The sequence below is a fragment of the Pseudoliparis swirei genome, chromosome 6 (assembly GCF_029220125.1).
Source record: "Pseudoliparis swirei isolate HS2019 ecotype Mariana Trench chromosome 6, NWPU_hadal_v1, whole genome shotgun sequence".
NCBI lineage: Eukaryota > Metazoa > Chordata > Actinopteri > Perciformes > Liparidae > Pseudoliparis > Pseudoliparis swirei.
The window spans coordinates 10,755,299-10,781,231 of NC_079393.1; the positions used below are offsets into that span (position 1 = coordinate 10,755,299).

General features: G+C 43.1%; 2 protein-coding genes across 2 annotated transcripts; both read left to right on the plus strand.

The window, feature by feature from the left end:
• Nucleotides 1–215: 215 nt before the first annotated feature.
• On the plus strand, nucleotides 216–7,248 carry fan1 (FANCD2 and FANCI associated nuclease 1). Its single transcript, XM_056416798.1, has 13 exons — nucleotides 216–1,666; nucleotides 1,744–1,884; nucleotides 3,183–3,384; nucleotides 3,467–3,700; nucleotides 3,779–3,910; nucleotides 3,999–4,107; nucleotides 4,512–4,631; nucleotides 4,728–4,892; nucleotides 4,999–5,161; nucleotides 5,243–5,346; nucleotides 5,435–5,629; nucleotides 6,030–6,158; nucleotides 6,279–7,248. Exons 1-13 carry the CDS (start codon nucleotides 463–465, stop codon nucleotides 6,414–6,416), a joined length of 3,036 nt encoding a protein of 1,011 aa, XP_056272773.1. The 5' UTR covers nucleotides 216–462; the 3' UTR covers nucleotides 6,417–7,248.
• Nucleotides 7,249–7,452: 204 nt separating this feature from the next.
• Nucleotides 7,453–21,983, plus strand: LOC130195476 (disintegrin and metalloproteinase domain-containing protein 10-like). Its single transcript, XM_056417018.1, has 16 exons — nucleotides 7,453–7,581; nucleotides 9,728–9,878; nucleotides 11,475–11,593; nucleotides 11,694–11,852; nucleotides 12,388–12,488; nucleotides 13,697–13,846; nucleotides 14,002–14,094; nucleotides 14,179–14,362; nucleotides 15,882–16,045; nucleotides 16,159–16,342; nucleotides 16,895–17,045; nucleotides 17,157–17,340; nucleotides 17,439–17,547; nucleotides 17,697–17,917; nucleotides 17,997–18,123; nucleotides 19,074–21,983. The coding sequence occupies exons 1-16, from the start codon at nucleotides 7,515–7,517 to the stop codon at nucleotides 19,268–19,270; spliced, it is 2,361 nt and encodes a 786-aa protein (XP_056272993.1). The 5' UTR covers nucleotides 7,453–7,514; the 3' UTR covers nucleotides 19,271–21,983.
• The last annotated feature ends 3,950 nt before the right edge of the window (nucleotides 21,984–25,933 follow it).

The following is a 25,933-nucleotide window of genomic DNA, read 5'->3' on the forward strand; positions in this document are numbered from 1 at the left end:
TGTATATATATATATATATATATATATATGTATCCAAATAAATATTATATTTATCTAATTATCTTATTTATTTGTACCTTATTTTGTTTGCGTTGTTGATGTAGTTAAATATCGATGTAGTTGGGATCGATTAGTACATCCTAAAAGGCATTCTGCGCTCCACTAGTTGAGCCTGAGAAGCGGGAGCGTTATCATCGAGCACTGCAGCTCTTCTCTCGGTATGTCATCTTGCGTTTTGAATTGACACTCTCTAAATTAATTAACGTTTTGGGCGTTTTCCCCCCACGCATACGTGAAGCACCAACAGCGACACCTGCGTGACAGTTTGAGTCTCTTTCTGAGCTAAATTAGCTAAACGGAGCCGTAGCGTCACTGCATGTCCACCGATAATCGTCCTCAAAGTATGCAACAAAGAGAAGCTTCTAAAACACGTGACGCTCAAAGTTTTCACCGAGCCGCATCATGGCCGAGAGAGCCAACAAAGACAAACTCAGACGCAGTGTGTCGTTGTCCAAGAGTAAGAAGAAAGGCCACGTCAGAGCTGGGCTTTCTGCCGGTGCTGCTGCCACCACGTCTCCCATCACCTCGTTCTTCAGCAGCCGGCCTCCCCCGAAGCTGGCCTGCCCTCTGTGTGGCCAGTTTGTACCGAGATTTAAGATCAATGAGCACATAGATTTTCAATGTCAGAACTTTGAGAGAGGAGACAGCAATGTCGCCTCAGCAAGTAATAGTGTTGTGCCAAGCATCCAGCTATCACCCACAAGGGATCCCCCAAAGCCCCCACAGCTGGATCCAGAGAATGAAGAAGAGGTCAAAGAGACCAAGACCAGCCCTTATTTCAAAAAGAGTAACCCTCAGCAGGCACCACGGGAGATGAGAAGTAAGAGTGTGGTCAGGACGATTGACCTGGGAAGTCTCTCCTCCAGGTTATCTGGGAAATGTCCCAAGGTACCTAAGAGCCCGCAGACGGAGGATAAACATTCACCAATGTGTTCTGAAAAGAAGCTATATTCTTCTGAGACCCTCAGGAGCTCACAGAAAGAAAATCTTCAATGTTTAGAAGACAACAAAGATTGTGTGACAGTCAATGACCTTACAGAAACTAGTGTTGATACTCCGACTGCGCTGGAAGATCCACCGTGTTCAGATAAAGGACGCAATCTTGAACAGAAAGCATCTACATCTAAATCAGAAACTGTCCTAAAACGAGTCGCTCCAACGCTGCGCTCTTCTTCCTCCAAACTCTCAAAGAGAAAGAAGGAAGCAACTTCCTCTGGCAAGGTGTCTGATTTCAGAAAGAAAGCAAAATATGAGGGGAGCGGCGGGGAGCCAGTTGAGTTGTTATCTGGTGAAAGTGTAGCAGAGACAGCTGATACAGACCGGCTTAAAGCTGAGGCACCTTCTTCCAGTACTTGTGAGGGCCCTTTGAGTTCAGAGGAAACATGTGAGAAAAGTGCTGCAGCAGCGATTAATCATGATTCCCTGGACGAGTCGGGTCCTGAGAACACGGCTAGTAGTGACCAGGAGAGCTCTCAGCCCCCCTGGCTTCCTTACTACCTGCGTAACTTCAAGACTGTACTCCAAGCTGTCCTGGAGAATGAGGACGACAGGTCGTTGTTCAACCAGGACGACATGTCCCTCGTGCATGCGTTTGAGAAACTCTCAGGTATGCTGGTACATCACTCCGTCGTCGTTATTAAATGTAACTAAGGTCTTATCTCACGTGTATTTTCCCTCTCAAAGTCATGGGGCAGAAGCTGTACGTGAGACTCTTTCAGAGGAAACTGAAGTGGCTTCAAGTAAATAAACTGGATTATGAAGAGATAAACAGAGATCTGGGACCTGCTACTCAGGAGTTGGTTCAAGGTGGTTTCCTACAATCAGGTAAATAATTCCTAATATATTTTGACATTTTGGAGCTTCTCTAGGAGAATTAGCTGAAGCCTTTAATTATTGGCATATTGCTCTTAACACTTTTTCATCTTCTTGATTTGTATAGATCGAAGGTAGAGTAGGACTGTCCTTGACCAAAGAAAATGTTTGGTTAAAATTCTTTGGAAAAAAGCTTTAGAAATTAAATATATCATATATATATTATATTATATATATATATATATATATATATTAGGGCTGTCAGCGTTAACGCATTAATCTATGCGATTAATTTGGCCGCGTTAACGCACTAAAATATTTTAACGCAATTAACGCAACTTTGTTTACTTCCGGTGTGCCTTGAAGTTTTTACACTCAAACCGAGTGTCAAACCGCGGCAGTACGGTTTAACACTGTTTCCGTTTTTAAAACAATTATTTCTCCGCGAAAATAAGGAGCATAAATCAGTTTAAACTCGTGGATGAATCAGTCGGGTTTCCTCCTGCTCCTCCTTCCTCCCGTCTCCCCCTCTGATACACAGAGGAACGGAGGGGCGACGTGTCGGGTGACGCGGCGCGGAAAGAACTCGTCACACGAAACCTTCACCATGATTTGTCAATCCGTTTGTCTGTCAACATTTTGCGAAAAAAACAACCAATGAACACTCAGTAAATCACAAAGGACCTCCCACCTCACAGGTGAGGCTCATTAGCCACCTGTCAGTCAGAGAACCAGAGAACACGGCGCGAAGACAATGTGCCTCATTATATAGAGATGAGATTGTTCTCGAATGTTTGATGTATAACACGTGAATATGTCATATGAAAACACCTTTAAAAGGTGAATTTACATTTTTTTGTAAAATGGAGACCATGCCCCCAGCCTCCAGAGGGTTAACGTGACATATGTGAATGTCAGTCAGTTACCAAGGCCACTGGTTCTGCTGCTGTTCAGTGGTAAAGATGACAGGACCAATGGGGTCTCAATATACTTCTTTTTTTTACTAATCTGGATGTTTCACTGAAGAAACAATTTATCATCCACAATATTAAATACCTCGCTGGCACTTTATAGGTAGGAGCCTCTTTGAAACACAGCTCTGTGTGAAGTTTTGTCTTTAAAAAGAAAAGAAAAAACCTTTTAATCGCGATTAATGAATTTCAAAATGTGCGATTAATTAGTTAATTTTTTTAAATCGATTGACAGCCCTAATATATATATATGTGTGAATTATCTGTCTGAAAGACCACTTCACCCAAAATATGCACATTTTCTCTTGTCAATCCCCTCCGCATTATTGTTCATCAAAGAGATTGACCTTAAGGATTTGGGGGAGGCCCTGGAGCTCCTTCCTGCTCCTGAACTCAAAGCTCTGGCTAAGACTTTCCATCTGGGCAATTCTGGGACTCTGAAACAGCAGCTGGTGGACGGACTCCTCCGTCTGAGCAGACAGAAGTGCCCCTTCTCTCTGAGCCCGGCTCAGGCCAACATCGGGGCTGTCATCCTCAAAAGGTGGGATGATTAAATGCAGTGTGCTGATCGCAGCACTCGTATCGCCGTCATGGTCTCACCCCTGGCCTCTCTAACCCTAAAGGGCCAAGCAGCTTTCGGGTTCCTGTGTGCACCTGTGTCGTGGTCCTCGAGCTGTCTTTTCTCGGATTCTTCTCCTCTTCTCTCTGACGGACACCTTGGATGAAGAGGAGACGGCGGCCGGTGGGCAGAGCCAGCTCTTCACCATCCTGCTGGTGAACTCAGGGCGCCTGGCCTTCCCAGACTATACGGTGCAGCGTAAAGCCAAAGTGTTCCAGGACAGAGACGATCTTATCAGGTCTGCCACGAGAGTTAAATGAAGTCATATCCACGCAGGACAGCCAGGAACAAATACTAATGACTCCATCCATCACAGGTATGAAGCATCCATGCGAGCTCTGCAAGAGGTCGTCTCAGCTATGCAGGGAGGTCAGTGGGAAGAAGCCATGGAGCTTTACACTGCTGCCAAAGGTGTCTGGCAGGAGCTGAGGGAAAACCTTGACCTCAGGTGACACAAATATGTATCTGCTTTTGTCTAAAATAGAGATATAGTCCCAAATATTGTTTCATGTTGACATTACCATTGTGTTGGATAGCCTCCAGGAGGAGCTGCCTGCTTTCCTGCGTAGCTTCTCCACGGGATGGGCTTACACTCGGATCTTATCCAGAGGCGTGGAGATCTTGCAGAGGCTACGTCATTACGAGGTGTCCTAGCCTTCATCCATTCACAATCTCAATTAAAGAACTTATGATGGTACAATGATGTAAACCGTACTTAACCCCTGTGTTGCCTTCGGGTCAATTTGACCCGATTCAATGTTTAACCCTCCTGTTACCTTTATATTCACTAACATATTTTACCCTTGAGGTCAATATGACCCCAGCTATTAAAATCTCCAGAAAATTATTAGAATTAATATTGTTTTCCAAGTTTAAGTGTGAGGTACTTTATGTTTGTTTGTTGACTCCCGAAAGAACACCGACATTAAACATTGAATCGGGTCAAATTGACCCGAAGGCGACAGGAGGGTTAAATATTGAATCGGGTCAAAATGACCCGAAGGCAACACAAGGGTTAAAGGTGTTGTGGGTCTACTTGTGTATTACAGGAAGCAGTAGAGGAGCTGCGGTCTTTACTGTTGCAGTTTGTTTACTGTCCTGACAGCCGAGGGAAATGGTGGGACAGACTGGCACTGAACCTTCACCAGCACCTAAAAAAACCCGAACAGGTGAGCACCAGTGTCTGCGCTTCCGTTCCGCTCTTGAAGACGCAACAGCTGATGTGTTTTCTTGTATTTAACGTGGTCTGTTCCCGCTGCTCCTAGGCTATCTGTGCTATCCGAGATGGGCTATCGGACCCTCTGGTGCGAACTGGACCTAAACTTTCTCTTCACCAGAGAGCTGTTAGGATGAACGAGTCCGCCAGCATGAAGAAGTATCGCCTTCAACTTAAAGAACTGCCCACTATCCAAGTCCAAGATGTCACACATGTGAGTTCAGCACGATATGTCAGTCTTTGGGTTAATAATAAAAATATAAAAAAACGTTGCATGTAAAATAGTAGATTTGAATTAATGTTAGTGCTTTTGTCTCCAGGTGACGATCCGGGGACAGCTGTTCCCTCATGAGGGGGGAATGGGGAAGTCCAAGTTTCTTTTACCAGCAAATGGTGACGGGGAAGAGAGTGCTGGGACCACTGTCATCTGCTCTGTGGAAGAGCTGTGTTTAGCACATTACCACCAGCAAGGCTTCGACCAAGGTAAGCCGTTTTAAATTCACTTATTAAATATATTTCGGTATCCGTTGAACACCTTGTGTGTTGCCATTGTTAATGTCATAGGGATCCATGGAGAAGGCTCAACATTCTCAACATTATTCGCTCTTCTGCTATGGGACATCATTTTTATGGAGGGTATTCCAGATGTCTTCAGGAATCCGTACCAGGTGAAGTGAGCTCGGCCTTAATAATATGTGCAACATTCCTGTGCATCTATTTAAAACTCATCCTACTCATCTTCCTTTCTGCTCACAGACATGTCCACTGGATCTGTACACCGACGGTTTCTATGAGAACAGAAAAGAGGCGATCGACTGCCGCGTGCAGTTACTCAGTGAGTCGTCGGTGGAGACGCTGCACGCCATGTTGGAAGATGTTTGGACGTCCCAGGAGGGTAAAACGTGTGCACTGGTCAGCTGGGAGTGTTTCTCATCCCTTAAACAGGCACAGGTATTTACTGTCACTCTTGTAAATGTACACTCAGTGACCACTTTGTTAGGTACACCTGTAAAATATAATGCAACTCAATATATTCTACCTTTACAAAGATGATAATGTTCCTGTTTCTTTTACACTATTAGCGAGGTGTTCATTTAGTACATATAGTTTACAGTGGTGTTGAACTTCACTTCATTATTTTGAGAGGTGTTTCTAATATTTTGCCTTCACATTTATAAACACGAGCGGGGACTGAATATTAGAAACACATTTCAATACATTACAACAAGACCAGTAACTACAACCTCAGTAATAAACATTACGTCACATTATAGTGTATAGACCTGTTCTGGGTCTTCTTGTCCACATGTGTAACAGTCGGTAATAACATGGTACTGTACTCTATGTGCAGTCTCTCGTGTCGTGCCTGGGAGGAGCCTTCTTAGGAGGGATAGTAACACGAATGTCCAAAGACTACAGACACTGCCGTGCAGGTTTGCCTGATCTGGTGGTGTGGAACACCTCAAACAACAGCTACAAGGTGAGATCACATCTTATTCTGGCTCTTTGAATTAGATACCTTCCTGTTTGTATGGATTCATAAAGTTTGTGGTACCTGATTATTTTAAGTCTGGTTACATGGGGTGTCTTGTTGTTGCAGCTGGTAGAGGTGAAGGGGCCCACTGACCGGCTTTCCCAGAAACAACAAATATGGCTGGATGAGCTGCAGAAGCTGGGGGCGGATGTGGAAGTGTGTCACGTGACGGCAATTGGAGCCAGAGGAGCTCGTCTGGAATAAACAGACGCGGAAGAACTGACTGATAAGACGTTGCTGCCAATTCATCAGAGTGCGGTCCAAAATGAGAACAGCATTAGACAGAAACAAACAAACACAATATGATCTGGGAGAACATATGTTGATGTTTACATGAATAACTCTATTTATGTTACCTCTATCACAAATGTAATCCTATTTGAGTAGAGGGACTCGCATGGCAGGGAATGTTCCGTGTGACATTAACATCAGGAAACCTACTGCCTTGAACAGGAAGAGGTGCATCCTGAGATGATTAGAAATAGCTTGACTCCAGATAATCTGAGATGATGCAGGACAAGACGTACGACCAAAGACCACACCAAAGTGATGGTGTTTCCTTTTATTTGGCAACACTATATTCTCAGGATTTCTGGTTGCCAAGCAACGAAAACCTACTTTTAGTTGGCTGCTTATAAATGGTATGACAGCTCTTCAAGTTTTTTCCACAAGTAATTACTGTGATATGAGTATAAATATGCTGCTTTGTCACTACTCTACATGATCATTGTAATTATAGGGCTGCAATCAATGATTATTTTAATTATAGATTAAATTGCTGTTTGTTCTCTCCTATAGCATTAATTGATTTATCGTTTGGTTTTTACGTTGGTGGAAGATGTGCTGCACATCTTCACAGTTAAGACGCTGGAACTTGGGAGGGTTTTTTGGCATATTTGTTTAAAAAGGCTCAAACTGGTTGCCAACTTTTATTTTTTGTATTAAAATCTAATGCTATTAACTGTCACTGAAATGTCTTAATATGTCAAACAGTTCACACACTGAAATATAAAAATAAAACTTTGATATAATTGTTCCTGTTTTCTGATGATTGTCACGTTGGGGAACAGACGTACACATTGCAGGTATTACATTGCAGACAATCGACCCAGAGGCAGTTGTCGCTGTGGATGCAGGCCTCTGGATCATGGATGCATTTGGGGGAAGGGATGCCAGGCGGCCGTGCGTCTGACGTCACGACGCTGGAGAGAAGGCGATGAGAGGAAGGTGCAATAAACACACAGGGCGTCTGCGCCTATCTAAGTAGGACAATAAAGTGAAAACGGTATCAATGTTCTAACAATGGATTTGTTAGACATGCTTCTTCTTAAAGTGTTCCTTTTCGTGTGTTTGCTGAACTACACCCAAGGTGAGTGAGACGTTTCGTGGAGAAAACGTTCCAAGTTGTGTTGAATCCATGAAGCTAAGCGGGGCAGAAAGGCTGATAGCCCGCTAGCTAACGGACGGATCAGCAGGGCCTGCTTGTTGTCAAGAGGACTGCACCCTTTTTGCCGGATTACTTCGAGATAAAAAAATGACACATGGAGTACAAACTGACTTGGAGGCGTGCAGTCGATTGAAATAAACCGATATCGATGAGTTATTTCTGCGTGTTGTCACCGTTTTTATTGTCCGGTTTGGCTCGGTTTTGTTGTTATCGTGCGAATAGCGCCGACAGCCATTGTTATGAGAAGATGGAGATGCCGACCGGGGGAACGAGCCGTTAGCTCAGCTCGGTGCGAGCTAACGGTCGAGCCGCGAGCGTTGTGGTTGCTGTCCAAAAATAAGACACGTAGCAACTGTCGTTATGGTACCTGCCTCGTGCCAGGGTTTACAATGTATCGTGTTCAGGTCGGCGTCAGTGTCTTCTGTGTTGGGACTCGGCAAAGCTGTCCTCTTGTTTAACCCATCCGTATTGTCTGGATTCAGTAACTTATTTTGAAAATAATTTGTCTGTATGATTTTGTGATGATTTTTTTCCTCCACGAAATCTATTAATTGCTGTATTGACTTGTGACGTACGCAACGTAACGCTATTTATACCTGCATCATATAACGTTACTGGTCAAATAGTTTGCCAGTAAAATAAAATGAGTTGCATGTGACTCAAATGTACTTCTATTAAAATGTCAAACAGTTGTACGGTCCATATTTTTTTTCGGCGATGGGAATATTTGTCGAAAGTAGCAGACTTGTTTACACCATAGGGTCATCTCCTGTGGTACATATATCTAAATATATTCATGTGATGTGCTTCCCCACGTGATGCTATCAGTGGTTTTGTATAGATTTATACAAAATAATGTGGATGGTTTGTTTTATCAAAGACACGCCTACTTAATGCTCATTGTTGTATCTTTTGTAGGCCTTGATAGATTACAATATTTCAGAATAGTCATTGCCTTCACTTCTCATAGTCACCCCAATGAAAAATGTAATGTTAGCATTTAAATATTTCATACTTCTAATGGACAGAGAAGTAGCGGGAGCCTGGTCTACTTACTGATGTTTCCTACATAGTTACCCTGAATCCTATAATTTGCTGCCCACTAGTAAGGCACAATTACCTGTCAGACGGTCCTAATTACATATATCGTATTTACTGAAAATACTTTCTCTTGGTTTAAATGTTATGTGGAAAAAATCCAATCTCAAAGACTTGCTAGTATGCTCAGTTTACTGTTTTAACATTGACAATGCAACTTTCTGAAGGAATTAAATGTCCTAAACAAAATTTTAAAAAAATGTAATGGAATTTTCAGTCTTTTGAGTTGAAGCAGTTGGTGAAATGGGTGGGAATTTCTTTCTCCTTCGAGCCCACCACCCACTCTATATACAATAATTATACTGAGACGCTGGGGGTTGTTGAGCACGGCATCCATTTGACATATTTCGCTGCATTTTAAAACCGGTCGAACAGGTTTGCTGTCAGGTTTCATCATTTTATTCCTGCCTGATGATCCCAAAACATAGCTGTTATAGTCTGATGACATCTTAAAGACTCAAATATGATCCACGCTTGAAATATATTGCCTAACAAACAAAACTATAATTTCAGTTTCTCTGCCATCAACTAAAAATCGTAGATGTGACGGATGCACTTTGAGATCAAGGCTGTTGCGAAGATTTATTTTAACAATTGAAATGATGAATGCGCTGATGAATGACACTGTGGTATGAAATGTAAACCACACGTTGGTGTTCCATTTGTACCTCTTTACTTAAGATTTCATTAAACATATTTATTTATTTTTTACATTAGGTAGTGGACATTTTAAGTATTTAAGTAAGTATTTATATTACTATTATTACTTTTGTAAGCTTACATTTTATCTATGTGTAATGAGCTCTCAGGTACACTTATACCAACATATTTTTTTGTCCATTTACTTCTTGTACATACATATACATTCCTGAATATATGACACTAAGAACATATCTTTACAGCTACGATGGCTGTATTTATTTCCCTTGTTTTTGCTGATAACCTGAGTTTCTCTGTTCTTTTCACACAGGACATTATAGAAATCCCCTGAACAAGTACATCCGTCACTATGAAGGCCTGTCCTACGACACAGAGCTTGTGCACAGCAACCATCAGAGGGCCAAGAGGGCGTTCTCGCCTGAAGACAAGTTCCTTCATTTAGATTTTCACGCCCATGGAAGGTTTGTCAATTTTCCAAATGTTAACTTGATGGGGAAATTCGATTTGGATCTTTTTCTGTCTGACTCTTGTCTATTTGTATGTCTCCTCATCTATATCTTTACTTACTGGTCTGTTTATTTATCTATTTGCAGAACCCATCCCATATTCCTTCATTGTTTCTGTTTAAAAGTGCAGGTTAGCTATAATGGAGAGTTAAACTATTTTTGATGATGAATTAATTTATTCAAGCCATTTCTAAGCTAAAATGCCAGACATTCCTCCAGTTTCAGCTTTTCAGTTGTGAGGATTTCCTGATTTTCTTTCTATGAAATATTAAACTGATAATTGTGTGTGCTTGGGACTATTGGTTGGGAAAAAAACAAGCAATTTGAAGACATAAACTTGGCCCAAATTGAAAATTGATTCATCGATACCGAGCATAAATTGGTAGTCACAGCCCTAGTTTAATTTTTTCTGATCCGCTGCCACAATCCAAATACATACAGGAGAGGTAGAGTCTATTAGTGCGTTGGTGTGTATCTGTGTGTTTGTTAGCCCTGTAAGGGATCGGGTGTTTTCAGGGTGTCTCTGTCCACTTGGTGCCTGGTTGTGAACCCCTTTTAGCTGAAGAAGATGGCTGGATGAGCACTTGTAGTCTTTGTCATGGTGCTTCATCCGGCATTTTGAAGAGGTGTTGTTTGAGAGAAAGTGTCCACACTCTCCGTGACAAAGTCAAAACCATCTGGCTGGAAGCGTGGCAAAGGCTGTTTATCGTCCAGCCTTCTGTTCCCAAACGGTGACACTGCTTAATCGGGAAGAGAAAGATAAGAGCTCCGCAAACAAATGCAGAGAAGGAAGATGTCTGTTCCTCTTTTTTTTTAAAGCATTAATGTGTCAGTTTCTTTTCCTTTTTGAATTCATGCTCGAGATGCAAGTCAATCCACTTCTGTTTGCTGATTGAACGAATTTGAAGATGTCTTACATTTTCTCCCTGAGATGACGTCATAACAGTAAACAATTATGGTACAAAAGGTTTTCTACATGTGCCATGTCAAGTTTGACCATAACTTTCTGATCTTAGTTTTACAAAGACCTGTTTTCTTGCAGTCAATTTAACTGCTGTGTCTGACCTACATAACCGTAGCTTACGCCCTATACGAGCACACCAGAGCACTGCGTATGTGTAACATGAACCCAAGATTTACTGTAGCATCTTTTGTTTCCCTGCCATATGTTTGATCAACCAAACAACTGGAGCATTGATTTAAGATGTCCTAATTTTCGGTTCCCTTTCACAAGATGAGTCCAGTTTTCCCTCTGCAACCAACATCGCTTAGAGGTTTTCTCTCTGCCAAACTATGCCCTTCCTTGCACCTTTTTTCTCCTTTTCATTCACAACTTCCCTTTTCTCCAAAACCGATGGAATATTGCTTACCTACAAAAGTGTGATCCCCACCCAAACCCATTGGCTCACACTCTGTGACGTGAATAATATCAGCAGATGGTTTCGGAAACAAACTTCTTGCAATAGAGATAACACTGTTGTAACCTTTGTCATCACGTTCCAATGTCTTGTGTTTTCTCTCTTGCCTATACATGTATTTCTTTGATTTCAGACATTTTAACTTACGAATGAAGAGAGATACAACCTTGTTTGCCCAAGATTTGAAGGTAGACGTTTCTGGAGACGAGATTCCATTTGATACCTCTCATATCTACACTGGAGAAATCTACGGTGAGACCTCCCTTCTCATTTTAACATACCCGATATAATGTATCGCTGCTTGATCTCGTGTGAATCCTCTGACATCGATACCGCTAATTTGGATTCCCAGGGGAGAAAGGTACCCTGACGCATGGCTCCATTGTGGATGGTAAGTTTGATGGCTTCATTCAGAGCTACCAGGGCTCCTACTACGTGGAGCCTGCGGAGAGATACCTGGAGGGAAAAGACGTGCCGTTCCACTCGGTCATCTATCACGAAGACGACATACGTGAGTTCCCCAGCAACTTCAGCTGCACAAATACTTTGACACGGTGTATTCGTCTAGTATGTGTAATTGGATGCACGCATTTAAAAATGTGTGAGCGGGGAAGTGCAAGGTTAGAGCAGCTTAGCTGATGGAGGCAGAGTGGTGTGATCGGCCCCCGGGGAGCAGAGATACCCGGGGTGGGTGTTGGCTGTGTAACAGGATCTTTCTCCAGGGCTACTGGCTCATTCCAGCGGTCTCCTCCATGTTGGTACTGATAGTGAGCACCAAGCATACTTCACTGGCACCCCCTAGTGTCAAATGATCTGTGTACATATAGTTTGTGGCTGAGGGGCAATTAAAGATAAATGTTGGAGGAATCTCTAATGAGAGCGAATAGAAAGTAACTGTTTACTTAGCAAAGCTGGGCTCAAGTGGCGGGTAAGTACATCCATTAGCTGAGCATAAATAGTGCCAGAAATAGAGTGACTCAGGGGGTTAAGTGGCTAACATTGTCTTTCATACGCCTAACTGTGTTGTGCCTGCCTCTCTCACTCAGACTACCCGCACAAGTTCGGCCCGGAGGGAGGCTGCGCTGATAGCTCGGTGTTCGAGAGGATGAAAAAGTACCAAGCCTCGGCCTCGGCACGGCCACCTAAGGTGAACTTCACCACAGTAAACCCTGATGGTGTCCATTAAAGGGATGGTTTGCTTTTGGTGGAAGATGTACATTTTTCTTTCTTAGTCACGGTTAGAGATTCCCTCTGATGCCTTCTTAAGCCTCTGTGTGCCCTTTGAGGTTATATTTACTGGTGAGAATAGTCGGTCTCGGCTCAATTAATGGATGTCTACGTGATTTAATTAGTAGCCCATCACAAGAGAATGGGGGAAATGTTTCTAACGAAAAGTAATATTCAAATTTCTTTACAACACTTTCATTTACAAATCAACATTTCAAGTATAGCATTTTCACAAATGCATTCATCCATGCTGCTGTGGCTGTGTGTCCACCAAGTAACAGCCTCCTGCTGACGCATGAATCCAATGTTGATGTGACAAAAGCTGCAGATCTTCAAATGGTCAGTGATGCCAAAAGCCCCCAGTTTGAGCTTCACAAGCGCTCCTCAGACACCGAGGGGTGACGTGAGGGAGACTGCGTCCATGTGTTCTCCGGTCTGTAGTGTTCCACAAAGAGGAAGGGAATCTGAGGTTTGATGTCTTGTAATTTCTTTATAAATTACAATAAATGTACATACTATAAAGGTATACACAGTAGCATGTTATTTATTTGTAGTTGTTACTGATGTCTTTGTCATCCATGAAATGAGGAAATCGATGTTAATCTCACTGTCTTTGAGAAACCCGGAAAGCAGTTTGATAAAATGTAGTAGAATCCTCAAGGATCCCTCTTTACAACTATAGGAACACATATTTAGTCTCCTGCACAATAATACACATTTTAATTCCTTTCTCAAGTTTGTTTCTAATCCAACCAAAGATGAAAGCCAGAAATGACATATGTCCAGAATACACTTATTATGCTTTCTTATATAAAACTATATTATGGTTTCTTTCCAATATATTTCCCCCAAACCAAAGCTTTCCTTTTCTCAGACAGTTGGTGTGCTCTTGTTTAAAAACAAAAATACAATTTCTTCCCTTATTTCCCCACCATATTCTTGTATGTAATGTAGATAGTATATCTTCCACAGAAACAGGGTTGCAGTTCGTGAACATGCTGCAGCTGAAAAAGCCCGGCCTAAAAATACCCGACATTATTTATTTAGCCTCTGTTTGGTTGAAAAGGTTGTATATACATATATGTTTTATTTAACTGTCTATTTCCTACTCTCGTCTGCTCTCACCAGGAGCTCCACACTGAGATGAGCTTCAATGACCCTGTGCTGCTGAGAAAGAAGAGGATGGCCCAGGTTGAGAAAAACACCTGCCAGCTTTTCATTCAGACGGACCATCTCTTCTTCAAGTACTACAAGACCAGGGAGGCGGTCATCGCTCAGGTAAGTCACTTATTTGACACAGGCCTCTTTGGTGCTGTTAGAATTAGATTGACACAGTCGGTTTGTTTCTTTTGTGTGATATTGGTGGAGAGGCACGATTATAACCAACAGAACATTATATAGAAGAGTTTAAAGACTAAAACTCTCTCCTTCAGATCTCCAGTCATGTCAAGGCCATCGATGCCATCTATCAGGGGACCGACTTCATGGGCATTCGCAACATCAGCTTCATGGTGAAAAGAATCCGGGTGAGTCTCGTACAGACTTTGAGGCCAGTGTGTGGACCCTAGATGTGTCCCCTGTGAGCTCATCGTCATCCCCCTCTTGTTTAGATCAACACCACCAGCGACGAGAGGGACCGGTCCAACCCGTTCCGCTTTGCCAACATCGGTGTGGAGAAGTTCCTTGAGCTGAACTCGGAGCAGAACCATGACGACTACTGCTTGGCTTATGTTTTCACCGACAGAGACTTTGATGACGGGGTGTTGGGTTTGGCCTGGGTCGGAGCCCCTTCAGGTACTGACATCCGATTATTCACTTTCTCATCTCTCTTAGAAGCATTACACAGCGTGTAACGTATTGTAGAATAGTAATTGCATTTATGAGTAGGCACATTATCATTCGGGATACCCAGTCTTGGTGAACATGAGGTTATTGTATCCAAGTTAATTTGGATTTATCTGGATTTTACATTGTAGGTACAACTAAGAAAAGAGTCTCTGAAATGCAGCTTGAAATATCAACTCAGACAATATGCAGATGTGATGATTCCCAAAGGATTTTATCATGGCACTAGCCATATATTTATTATTATTACATTCTTAATTTGAAGTTTTAACAGAAGATATTGCACTGTTGAAATGTTTAATGTACTGTGTCCCCCTGCAATGACACACTTTGAAATGAACAACAACATGTTGATAAATCCCACTCATTATGTTTTATAGTAAGACAATTAATTAAAAAATTGTCGTAGCATAAATAGGGTTGGGTACCGGAAACCGGTGCCAATGTGGTACCGGTTCCAATACAACCGGTATTACCCGGACCGAAACGCAACGCACATTTCGGTGCTTCTTTTCGGTGCCTGAACCGATTGAAATTGAAAAAAACTATTATTGTGAACTTCTCTGGTGACTCCGCCCTGTCAGCAGGTTACGATAGCCTCTCATATTTAAGTTTGACAGCGGAGGCTGCGCCGTGTGTGACGGCGTGAGCCCGTGTGGAGCACACCAGCGTCAGGCTGGGCGCGATGGGGAGACCGTCACCGGTCCCCCTGACAGGGCTCTCAAGTGTCACGCATTGAGCATGACAGTCACGCATTTCGGTCTTAAGTCACGCACTCCCGCCACACATCGTATTTCTCACGCTGAAAAAAACTCGGCTATTTAATGTTTTAATGTGCCGCAGCGCGCAAACATGAGCTGCGCTGCCCTCACCGTGGAGGAATCAAGCGCTCCCCTGGAGGTCTGCTGTGAGGAGCCACTTATCAGCCAATCAAATGATGATGGGTGATGGAAATGTGTTACCGGGAATATAATGACGGAGGAATAAAGACCGTGGGGCGTCACTTTGTTTCAGTGGAACTCTCGCTGTCAGAAGCAAAACTTTATTTGTCACGTGTCATCTTCAGTCCCTCTGATTGGTTGTTCTCTTTGTCCATCAAAACAGTGACAGGATTAACCCTATAAGGTCTGCACATGACAATACATATCACATCATATAATGGAGAACATATATTGTGTATGTTAACAGTCTGATATCCGTTGTGTGTCAGTGCTCCATGATAACGGCTTCTACAGGGAATATGGCCAAAGAGGTTTTTAATGTCCTCATTGTGCGTTTTTAAAAAGAAGTATCGGTTCAGGCACCGTTTAGGCACCGGTATCGTTTTAAAAGTACCGGTTTAGCACCGGTATCGGAAAAAACCCAAACGATACCCATCCCTAAGCATAAATCAGGTTCTCTCTCTTATATATTTGTGTCTTTAGCTGTGGTTTGAAAGACATTGCCAACTTGTGCTTTAAATTGGCAGGGAGCTCCGGAGGCATCTGTGAAAAAAGCAAGCTGTACTCCGACGGAAAAAAGAAGTCTCTGAACACGGGTATCATCACTGTACAGAACTACGCCTCCCACGTACCGCCAAAGGTCTCCCATATCACGTTTGCACATGAAGTAGGACACAACTTCGGCTCCCCGGTGAGTTACTTAGACGTGTCACATTAATGCACGGTGAGAATTAATAAGGCTTGCACACTTTGTAACTTCTCCTTCTAACCTGTGATTATTCTTTCTTTCTCTGTCGTTCCCAGCACGACTCTGGATCCGAGTGCACCCCCGGAGAATCCAAGAGCCAAGACAAGAAGGAGAAGGGCAATTATATCATGTATGCCAGGGCTACCTCCGGCGACAAGCTCAACAATAACAAGTTCTCCATCTGCAGCGTGCGCAACATCAGCCAAGTGCTGGAGAAGAAGAGGAGCAACTGTTTTGTCGGTGCGTGTCACTGTTTTCATCTTCGCTGTCAGACTTGAGGTTTTGTACATTCAAACTACATCATTTCTTCTGATTCTGCTTTTCCTGTACTGATGAGTGGGGGATTTTAACCCCCGAGCGCCCTAATTAGTGGTTTTATTCAGGCTGCCTGAGAGTCACCAGCATACTGACTCGTATCGGCTTTGAAAAGCACTCCTGGCTTTAATCCAGTGTTATTTTTACTGACAGTATTAAGCATATTTTAGACTTTTTTGACACGCTTATTATTTAAAAGCTTAATCTATTTTGCACATGCTGTTTGAAGTCTCATGCGTACATATCCATCCTGGCTAATATGACTGCGAAAATATTAGATTTTGGTGTACGCTTTTAAAAAAAATCTTGCTCACAGGTGACGACGGTGTTTTTGCTTCAGATCAGTGTTTGTATGTTTTCATACTAAATGTCTGATTTTTCATTCTCTTTTACCCGTCAGTACAAAAAGTCCAACGATGAAACGCGTTGTAGTTTTCGGGAAACAGACTCGATGTTTATTTTTCCTTCCCAAAACAGAGTCTGGCCAGCCCATCTGTGGTAACGGCCTGGTGGAGCCAGGAGAGGAGTGTGACTGTGGCTACAGTGACCAGTGCAGGGACCAGTGCTGCTATGACGCCAACCAGGCTGACAACAAGAAGTGCAAGTTAAAGCCCAACAAAGTCTGCAGGTAGATGTGGAAGTTATTCAAGTGTTTTCCTTCCCCTGAGCATTTTGAGGCTTCATACGGATCTGACCGCTCATGTGTGACGGTTCTTGACCAAACTGTTCTTCCCACCAGCCCCAGCCAGGGTCCCTGCTGCACCGCCGAGTGCTCTTACAAGGGCCGTAATGAGAAGTGCAGAGAGGAGTCTGAGTGCGCTCACCAGGGCATGTGTAACGGAGTCGGTTCCCAGTGTCCCACATCGGAGCCCAAGGCCAACTTCACCGCCTGCCACGGGGAGACTCAAGTCTGCCTCAACGGGGTATGGCTTCACACCTGGAAGAACTGGTTGTTATAGCAACTTCATGTGCGTACCAGTCGGCGACTGATCTCGCCTGTCCTCATGCTCCTCCCCCGCAGGGCTGCTCCGGCTCCATCTGTGAGAAGTATGGGCTGGAGGCCTGCACCTGTGCGAGCCTAGATGGCAAGGACGAGACTGAGCTGTGCCATGTGTGCTGCATGGAGAAGAGTGAGTCATTTACCCTTTTTATTTGCTCTTAATCTTTTTCCTGCCTTGAGAAAATGAAATTAATCTAAATATAATGAGCCTGAGATTTCATCTTCTTTCGTTGGAATCGTATATATTATGTTTATCCTGTCTGTGGTCCGTCTCCGCAGTGAATCCCAACACGTGCAGCAGCACCGGCTCAGAGCCGCTGGCTCGTTTCTTTAATAATAAAGTGACCACGCTGCCGGCCGGCTCGCCGTGCAACGACTTCAAGGGCTACTGTGACGTGTTCATGAAGTGCCGCCTGGTGGATGCGGACGGGCCGCTGGCCAGGCTGAAGAAGGCCATCTTCAACCCGGAGCTCTATGAAAACATTGCAGAGTGGATCGTGGTATGTATTGATTCTGATTATTATCATACTATTTTATACTTTTATTTTAGTTTTGACTGCTTGATTTGTGCTTCTCTAGGCCCATTGGTGGGCAGTGCTGCTGATGGGCATTGCCCTCATCATGCTCATGGCTGGCTTCATTAAGATCTGTAGCGTGCATACACCGAGCAGTAACCCCAAACTTCCTCCTCCAAAACCACTTCCAGGTAAGTCCAGAGGTTTACAAAGATAAGATAACATTTAACGTTTATATATTTATTTATAAATATTTTGTACATGGTTTACAACCCCATGTCCCAGTTAATCTGATCACATGGATGTCCCAGCTGCCGCGCCACTGCATTGACATATGAATAGTGTTCATTTGTAGTTGCAGGTTTGTTGTTTTGAAAGTGTTTGTGATATTGTGTCCATCCCCTGTAAATAAAATGTGCTGGTTATTGCATCTGTTAAGCCACATGCAAAAAGCTTAAAAAGTCTGTTTAAAGATGTTAACATAGCTCAAGAAATCAAAAACATTAGGCCAACTTACTGTCACGTTTACCAGGTATTACACCTTTTTTATATACTTTTCTCTCACTGGTTCTTTTCTTATTGCAACTGACATTCTTACGTTTGGTATGAATACTTTAAAATGAATAGACGTTGAGTTTCGTGAGTTTTGAAGTTTAATAACGTCTTGTTTTATTAGCATACTGGTTAGTGTGAGAGAAGCTAGTTTAAATCTTCTTATCAAGCACGCGGTGGCCACACCGAGACGAGACACAGAGCTTCAGCAAACAAAAAGATATGCAGGACCAAAATCCCACTGCGGCTCCGCACAATAGCATTTCACGTTGCATTCCATGAGCCGGTCCATACTGCTCAGAGATTTTTAATCCAAAGGGGCACCGTGGCCAAACCTGGGAGCGGTGCAGAAGAATGATGCAAGTCGATGACGCGGCAGCTCGAAACCCTTTTCTTACCCCCGCTTGTAATTCACCGTGCTCCGCAATGCCTCCGACTGCAACCACCATTTTATTAGAGCCATCTCTCACAGTGTGACATGCCATGCACTTGCAATATAGTTGTTCTCGCAGTGACGGCATCAGGAGCAGACTGTCAATAGGTTTGGTGTAAACCTACAATCTGTCCCTCCCCCCCCCCCCCCCGACAGGCACTTTGAAGAGGCGGCGAGCGCAGCAGCTGCAGCAGCAGCAGCAACAGGCCAACGCCCAGGTGCAGAACCAGTCTCAGCAACCGCACGGCCAACACGGCGGCCCGCGGCAGCCCCAGAGGCAGCGGCAGCCGCAGCCCCAGAGGCACCACCGCCAGCCCCGGGAGAACTATCAGATGGGCCAGATGAGACGCTGAGACCCTGCATCCCGCCCCCCAATGCCTTGGCTCCTCCTTGTGCCTACAGTGGGAAACAAAAGCGTCACTCCATCCAAAGAAAAGCCGGAACGTGGTTGTTATCATCATGTCCTCCATTTACAGACTCAGCGGATGCGCGGAAAAGAGAAAACACTATCGAGCGACTCGATCGGCTCTTCGCCGAGTGGACTCGACCATCAGCCGTTTCCGATGCGGTGCGATCGAGCATCTCTTTCCACCTTCTTTTCTTTTCTTTTCTAAGGAGTGCCAAGGAGTTACGGATCATGTATAGCTTTAGTACATTCTGTGATGTTTTTTCTTTTCTTTTCTTTTTTTGTTTTGTTTTGTTCTACTGCGACGTCTTCTTCAAGTGACACCGCCCGTGGCGGCTGGTGAATTGTTCCGTGATTATTTTTTTTCTTTTACCATTCTAGCCAGGAGAGAGAGACACTCGGTGGGGAGTTGTGGCACTTTTGTGATTTTCACATGTCAAGCGGCAAAAGACACAGGCTCCGGTCTCTGGTGCAGACCGTCTTCTGCATGTGACTGTACATATTCAGTGTATCATAAGTGAAAACAAACTATTTCTTCTACTGTAAATGTGTAATTCTTCACTTTTTTTTCCTTTTATTTTTCGGTTAGTGCTCTCAGGACTCTTAACACATAGTTGAAGGAGTGATGGTTGCGATGAGTTCCTTGGACTTTGCCGTTGAGGATTTGGCGCCATCAAGTTCTCTTCGCAGTCGTCCTATCAGGTGGATCTCTTTCACTCTCGTTAGATTGCTAGATCTCGAAGGTCACCATATCCCACTTTTCAGACCTTCGTTCAAGGTCCCTTTTTTCCTAATTTTTTTTAATCATGTTTTGCTTATGTTGTGTAACGAGCCAGATGAGGTCATGGGAACAGAAAGGGAAGATCGCTTCGTTTATTGTCTTACCGAATTTGCTTTTTGATGAAGGATGAAAAACCACTAACTGAAGCTGAGGCTGATTCTACCTGTTCAGATATGAAGACGAGGCAACGTGAAGGCTGCTGTGGCTTAGTTTAGAAGTGAGAGTGTATCATGTTACAGAGTTAGTTTACATGAATGTGGAAATAAATTTAAAAATGACTCCGGTGTGGATGTACAAAAAAAACCTGTAAGATTTAAATAATTATAATATCCTTCAGATAGCGAATCTGAGAACTTTACAATGTAGGCATGCGGACACATTTATTAAATGTGACTATTAATGGACAAAGGTCTGTAATATTTGTATGTCACACAACACGATTTACTTTGACAGCTATTAATGTGAGTCTTAAAACAAGTAACAGGAGCAGCGTCGTCACACTATTCACACACACTTCCTCAGTGTGTTCACCCGTCTCACAAGAGACGAGCTGCGGTTTTATTTTATTTTTAAACTCACCTGCAGTTTTCTCCCGGTCAGATTTCACCACGGACTGAATCCCCAAAAGAGCACATGAGTTACAACACGGAGCTCTACAAATGTGTACGGCTGATCTTTCTCCACACAGGTTTTATACAAACACGGCAGACACCTGTTACGTCTCCGACTTTTAATGGGAAAAATAAAGGCGATGGGATTGTTTTTCCGTTGGATTGTTTGACCTCGAGGGTTTTCTTCCTCCCTCCTCGCTGCAGCGCAGCGCGAGGGGCGTTCTGGAAGACGACAACGTGATAACACTAACCGAAAGGGTTTGATATTCCGGTTGTGCAAAATCCCATGATTTATTTTCCCCTGTAAACATTTCACCCGCCAAAAATTTGGCGCAGACTTTATAATTTTTCATTGCATATTCAGCAAAGTACGTTTTGTGCTCTGACTTTATTTGATGCTGCCATTATTTGTTGAAGCGCATGCAATACTCCCAGCTGGTCTCTCACATGTCCTGATGGCTGTAAGCATCACACATGTGATCTGGAGGGGACGTTAGAAACAGTGTCTCACAGTTAATATTTCACATGCTGAATAAGGCAGGTCGCCATACTGTCTCATTTCTGTTCACAATGGAGCTCTTTTTAAATGTCGTCTCCTAGGCTGGAGCTCGCCTGTGAAGCCTGGAGAGCTTACGTGTAAACTTGTACAGTACTTCGAAGATTAGCACTTCATTTGAAAATGAAAAATTACATTTTGATACATCGGTTTAATTTTTTGTATTCTAATTCCAGAGTAAGTTGTTGAAAGATGTTCATATGTGACAAACCTTCCTCTCCTCTAAGTTATTTATGTTCTTGTATGTGCTAGTCGGACTGGAGTTTTGCTTCTGCTACTTTCCCCCACCGTCATCAATGCTCAAAACAATTCAGGCTGATGGAGTGAACGTTGCATTCTCATTTTTGTCTTTGTTCTCCTGTGGCATGGTTTGGGTAGAAGAGCAGAAGAATAATGCCTGTAAATTTACTTTCTTTTTAATTTCTTAGACTTGGTAAAGTTTTTAGATAAACGTGCACTGAAAATGTCCAAATTGTGTTGAAATGTTGTAGGTGATGTAGGCCGAAAGAACACAAGGTTAAAAAGTAATACTACTGTCTGATTTTAATGTTCACTGTGTTTTATACAGTATCGGAAATTTTTGTTCACTTTGAACATTTTTACTAAAAAAAAAATCAAATTGTATTGTGCAAAGAGATGTGATTTTTGGAGTACTTGAAATGCATTAATTAAAAGACTCGTTCAAAAATAAAATAGACCCCTGTTTACTGTCTGCAAGGCGTGCTCTCTTTTTCTAATCCTCTAGTTTATGTGCATTAGTGTATGAACGTAGAAGGCAACATAAAGCAGAAACAGAGTAGCCCCACGCCCCTGTCATCCCGGTCACCCAGTGTCCCCCATAGCACAGCCCCCCCCCCCCCCCCCCGGGCATCCGCCCCCTCTCACCCAGTCCCTCCCAGAGCTCCATAGAGACTGTGTCTGTCCCACGGCCACTTAAACTTAAATTAATTCTATCAAAAGAAAGCAGAAGAGGAGTCGTACACAATAACCTTATACAAGTTAACACCATTATTTCAGCAGTGCAACAAAACGGGACTATTAAATGTGGTCTCCTAAATATTCGATCTCTGTCATCTAAAGCTGTGTTACTAAATGATTTAATATCAGATAATCACATTGATTTATGTTGTCTAACTGAAACCTGCTGAGCCATGAAGAATATGTCTGCCTGAATGAATCGACTCCTCCAAGTCATATTAATACTCACATTCCTCGAGGCACCGGTCGAGGAGGTGGAGTAGCAGCCATCTTTGAATCGAGCCTATTAATTAATCCTCAACCAAAATTACACTACACCTCATTTGAAAGCCTTGTCTTTCACATCCAACCTGGAAAACACTACAGCCAATTCTATTTGTGATTCTGTGCCGGCCACCAGGTCCATATTCAGAGTTTATATCTGAATTCTCAGAATTTATATCTAGTTTGGTTCTTAAAACCGATAAAGTTATTATTGTAGGAGATTTTAATATCCATGTGGATGTTGATAATGATTGCCTTAGTGCTGCATTCATCTCCTTGTTGGACTCGATTGGCTTCTGCCAGAGAGTACAGAAACCCACTCACAGCTTTGGCCACACGCTTGATCTTGTTCTTACTTATGGCGTTGACATTGAGCATTTGAAGGTCTTCCCACAGAATCCTCTTCTGTCAGACCACAACCTCATAACTTTTGAATTTATACTTCCGGAGTGTACTCCGTTAGTCAAAAGTTTCTACACCAGATGTCTAACTGATAGTGCTGTAGCTAAATTTAAAGAAGCGATTCCTTCTGCATTTGATTCGATACCACGTCTCAATATAACAGAGGACTCCTGGTCTAACTTTAGTCCGTCCCAGATTGATCATCTTGTTGACAGTGCCACAGGCTCACTGAGAATGACACTGGACTCGATAGCCCCTCTGAAGAAGAAGACCGTGAGGAAGAGGAGGTTTGCTCCCTGGTATAACCCTCAGACCCGCAAACTGAAGCAAACGTCACGAAAGCTTGAAAGCATATGACGTTCAACTAATCTGGAAGAATCCCGCTTAGTTTGGCGAGATAGTCTTAAAACTTATAAGAAGGCCCTCTGTAATGCCAGAGCAGCCTATTACTCATCAGTAATAGAGAAAAATAAGAACAACCCCAGGTTTCTCTTCAGCACTGTAGCCAGGCTGACAGAGAGTCACAGCTCTGTGGAGCCGAGCATTCCTATAAACCTCAGTGGTAATGACTTCATGAACTTCTTTAATGAAAAGATTTTAACTATTAGGGACAAGATTAATAATCTCTTGCCCATAACCAGTGCCAATCTGTCCTCAAGTGGAATGGCCTTGGAAACCGCTGTATGCCCTGGTGTATATTTGGATGGCTTTTCTCCCATCAACCGTGACCAATTATCTTCAACGGTTTCTACTTCTAACCCGTCTACCTGTCTCTTGGACCCCATCCCGACGAGGCTGCTTAAAGACGTTTTGCCTTTAATTGGCAGCTCTCTATTAGATATTATCAATGTGTCTCTGCTAACAGGCCACGTACCACACTCCTTCAAAGTGGCTGTTATTAAACCTCTCCTGAAGAAGCCCACTCTGGATCCAGAGGTGTTGGCTAACTACAGACCGATCTCTAACCTCCCTTCCTCTCCAAGATCCTTGAGAAAGTGGTCGCAAATCAGTTGTGCGACTTTCTACATCATAATAGTTTATTTGAGAAATTTCAATCAGGATTTAGAAAACACCACAGCACCGAGACAGCACTGGTGAAAATTACAAATGACCTTTTAATGGCAGCAGATAAAGGACTCATCTCTGTCCTGGTCTTGTTAGACCTTAGTGCTGCATTCGACACCATTGACCATGACATCCTGTTACAGAGACTGGAGCAGTCGATTGGCATTTCAGGCACGGCACTAATTTGGTTTAAATCCTATTTATCAGATCGATCTCAATTTGTATTTGTAAACGATGACGCCTCGATAACCACCAACGTTAATCACGGAGTTCCACAAGGTTCTGTGTTTGGACCAATTTTATTTACTTTATACATGCTTCCTTTGGGCAATATTATCAGGAAACACTCCATAAACTTTCATTGTGATGCAGATGATACTCAACTATATCTATCGATAAAACCAGAGGAGAGCAACCAACTCGGTAAAATTCAAGCATGTCTTAAAGACATAAAAACATGGATGACCTGCAACTTCTTGATGTTAAACTCAGACAAAACCGAAGTAATTTTAATTGGCCCTGAGCACCTCAGATCAATTATCTGGTGATGTGGATTCTGTAGACGGCATTGCCCTGGCATCCAACACCACTGTAAAGAATCTTGGCGTTATCTTTGATCGGGACTTGTCCTTTAACTCCCACGTAAAGCAAATCTCAAGGACTGCATTCTTTCATCTACGTAATATTTCAAAAATCAGGCACATCTTGTCTCAAAAAGATGCAGAAAAATTGATTCACGCGTTCGTTACTTCGAGACTGGATTACTGCAACTCCTTATTATCAGGCTGCTCTAATAAGTCTCTTAGGTCCCTCCAGTTGATCCAGAATGCTGCAGCTCGTGTTCTCACTAAAACTAAGAAAAGAGATCACATCACTCCTGCACTAGCTGCTCTGCACTGGCTACCCATAAAATCAAGAATCACTTTTAAAATTCTTCTCTTAACCTACAAAGCCTTGATTGGTGATGCACCATCATATCTTAAGGAGCTTGTAGTACCATATTGCCCCACTAGAGAGCTGCGCTCACTAAATGCGGGACTACTTGTAGTTCCTAGAGTCTTAAAAAGTAGAATGGGAGCCAGAGCCTTTAGTTATCAAGCTCCTCTTTCATGGAACCAGCTTCCACCTTCAGTCTGGGAGGCAGACACAGTCACCTCGTTTAAGAGTAGACTTAAGACTTTCCTCTTTGACAGAGCTTATAGTTAGGGCTGAATCAGGTTCACCTGGTCCAGCCCCTTGATATGCTGCTATAGGCTTATAGCTGCCGGGGACGTTTTAGGATGCACTGAGTACCTATCTCCTCTTTTTCTCTCCTTAAGGATGAATTTTCATCTCTCAATCACACGTTACTAACTCTGCTTTCTCCCCGGAGTCCTTTTGACTTCACGTCTCATGGGGTCATAGATCCTATCTGCCTGATGGATCATCGAGGTCTGGGTCGTGGAATTCCTGCTCCTGACTACGCCACTGTCCTGTTGAGACTCCGCCCACTGTTGAGACTCCGCCCACTCCTCCTCCCCACCGCCATCTGCCTGATGGATCGTGGAGGTCTCCATCGTGGAATATGCCTACTATGAACTATTCATACACTCTGTCACATTCATTGAATGTATTTAAACTCTAAATCTGTCCTTCTGTACACATTACATCTATTGCATCTGTCCATCCTGGAGAGGGATCCTCATCTGTTGCTCTCCTGCAGGTTTCTTCCCTTTTTTTTCCCCTGAAGGGTTATTTGGGAGTTTTTCCTGATCCGATGCGAGGTTTTGGGGCAGGGATGTCTATGTGTACAGATTGTAAAGCACTCCGAGACAAATTTGTAATTTGTGAAATTGGGCTATACAAATAAACTGAATTGAATTGAATTGAAATTGAACAACTTTTTGCAAAATTACAAGAAAAAAGGCATCAGATGTTCTTAAAAATAAGGTTGAGATGCGTCCGATTTATTGC

Bases quoted from the DNA above. Each gene is read 5' to 3' on its own strand.
- fan1 (XM_056416798.1), top strand. From the start codon at position 463: ATGGCCGAGAGAGCCAACAAAGACAAACTCAGACGCAGTGTGTCGTTG. The intron at 4,893-4,998 runs GTGAGTTCAGCA...TTTTGTCTCCAG, and splicing joins AAGTCCAAGATGTCACACAT to GTGACGATCCGGGGACAGCT. The intron at 6,159-6,278 runs GTGAGATCACAT...TTGTTGTTGCAG, and splicing joins CCTCAAACAACAGCTACAAG to CTGGTAGAGGTGAAGGGGCC.
- LOC130195476 (XM_056417018.1), top strand. From the start codon at position 7,515: ATGGATTTGTTAGACATGCTTCTTCTTAAAGTGTTCCTTTTCGTGTGT. The intron at 11,853-12,387 runs GTGAGTTCCCCA...TCTCTCACTCAG, and splicing joins CTATCACGAAGACGACATAC to ACTACCCGCACAAGTTCGGC. The intron at 12,489-13,696 runs GTGAACTTCACC...TGCTCTCACCAG, and splicing joins CCTCGGCACGGCCACCTAAG to GAGCTCCACACTGAGATGAG.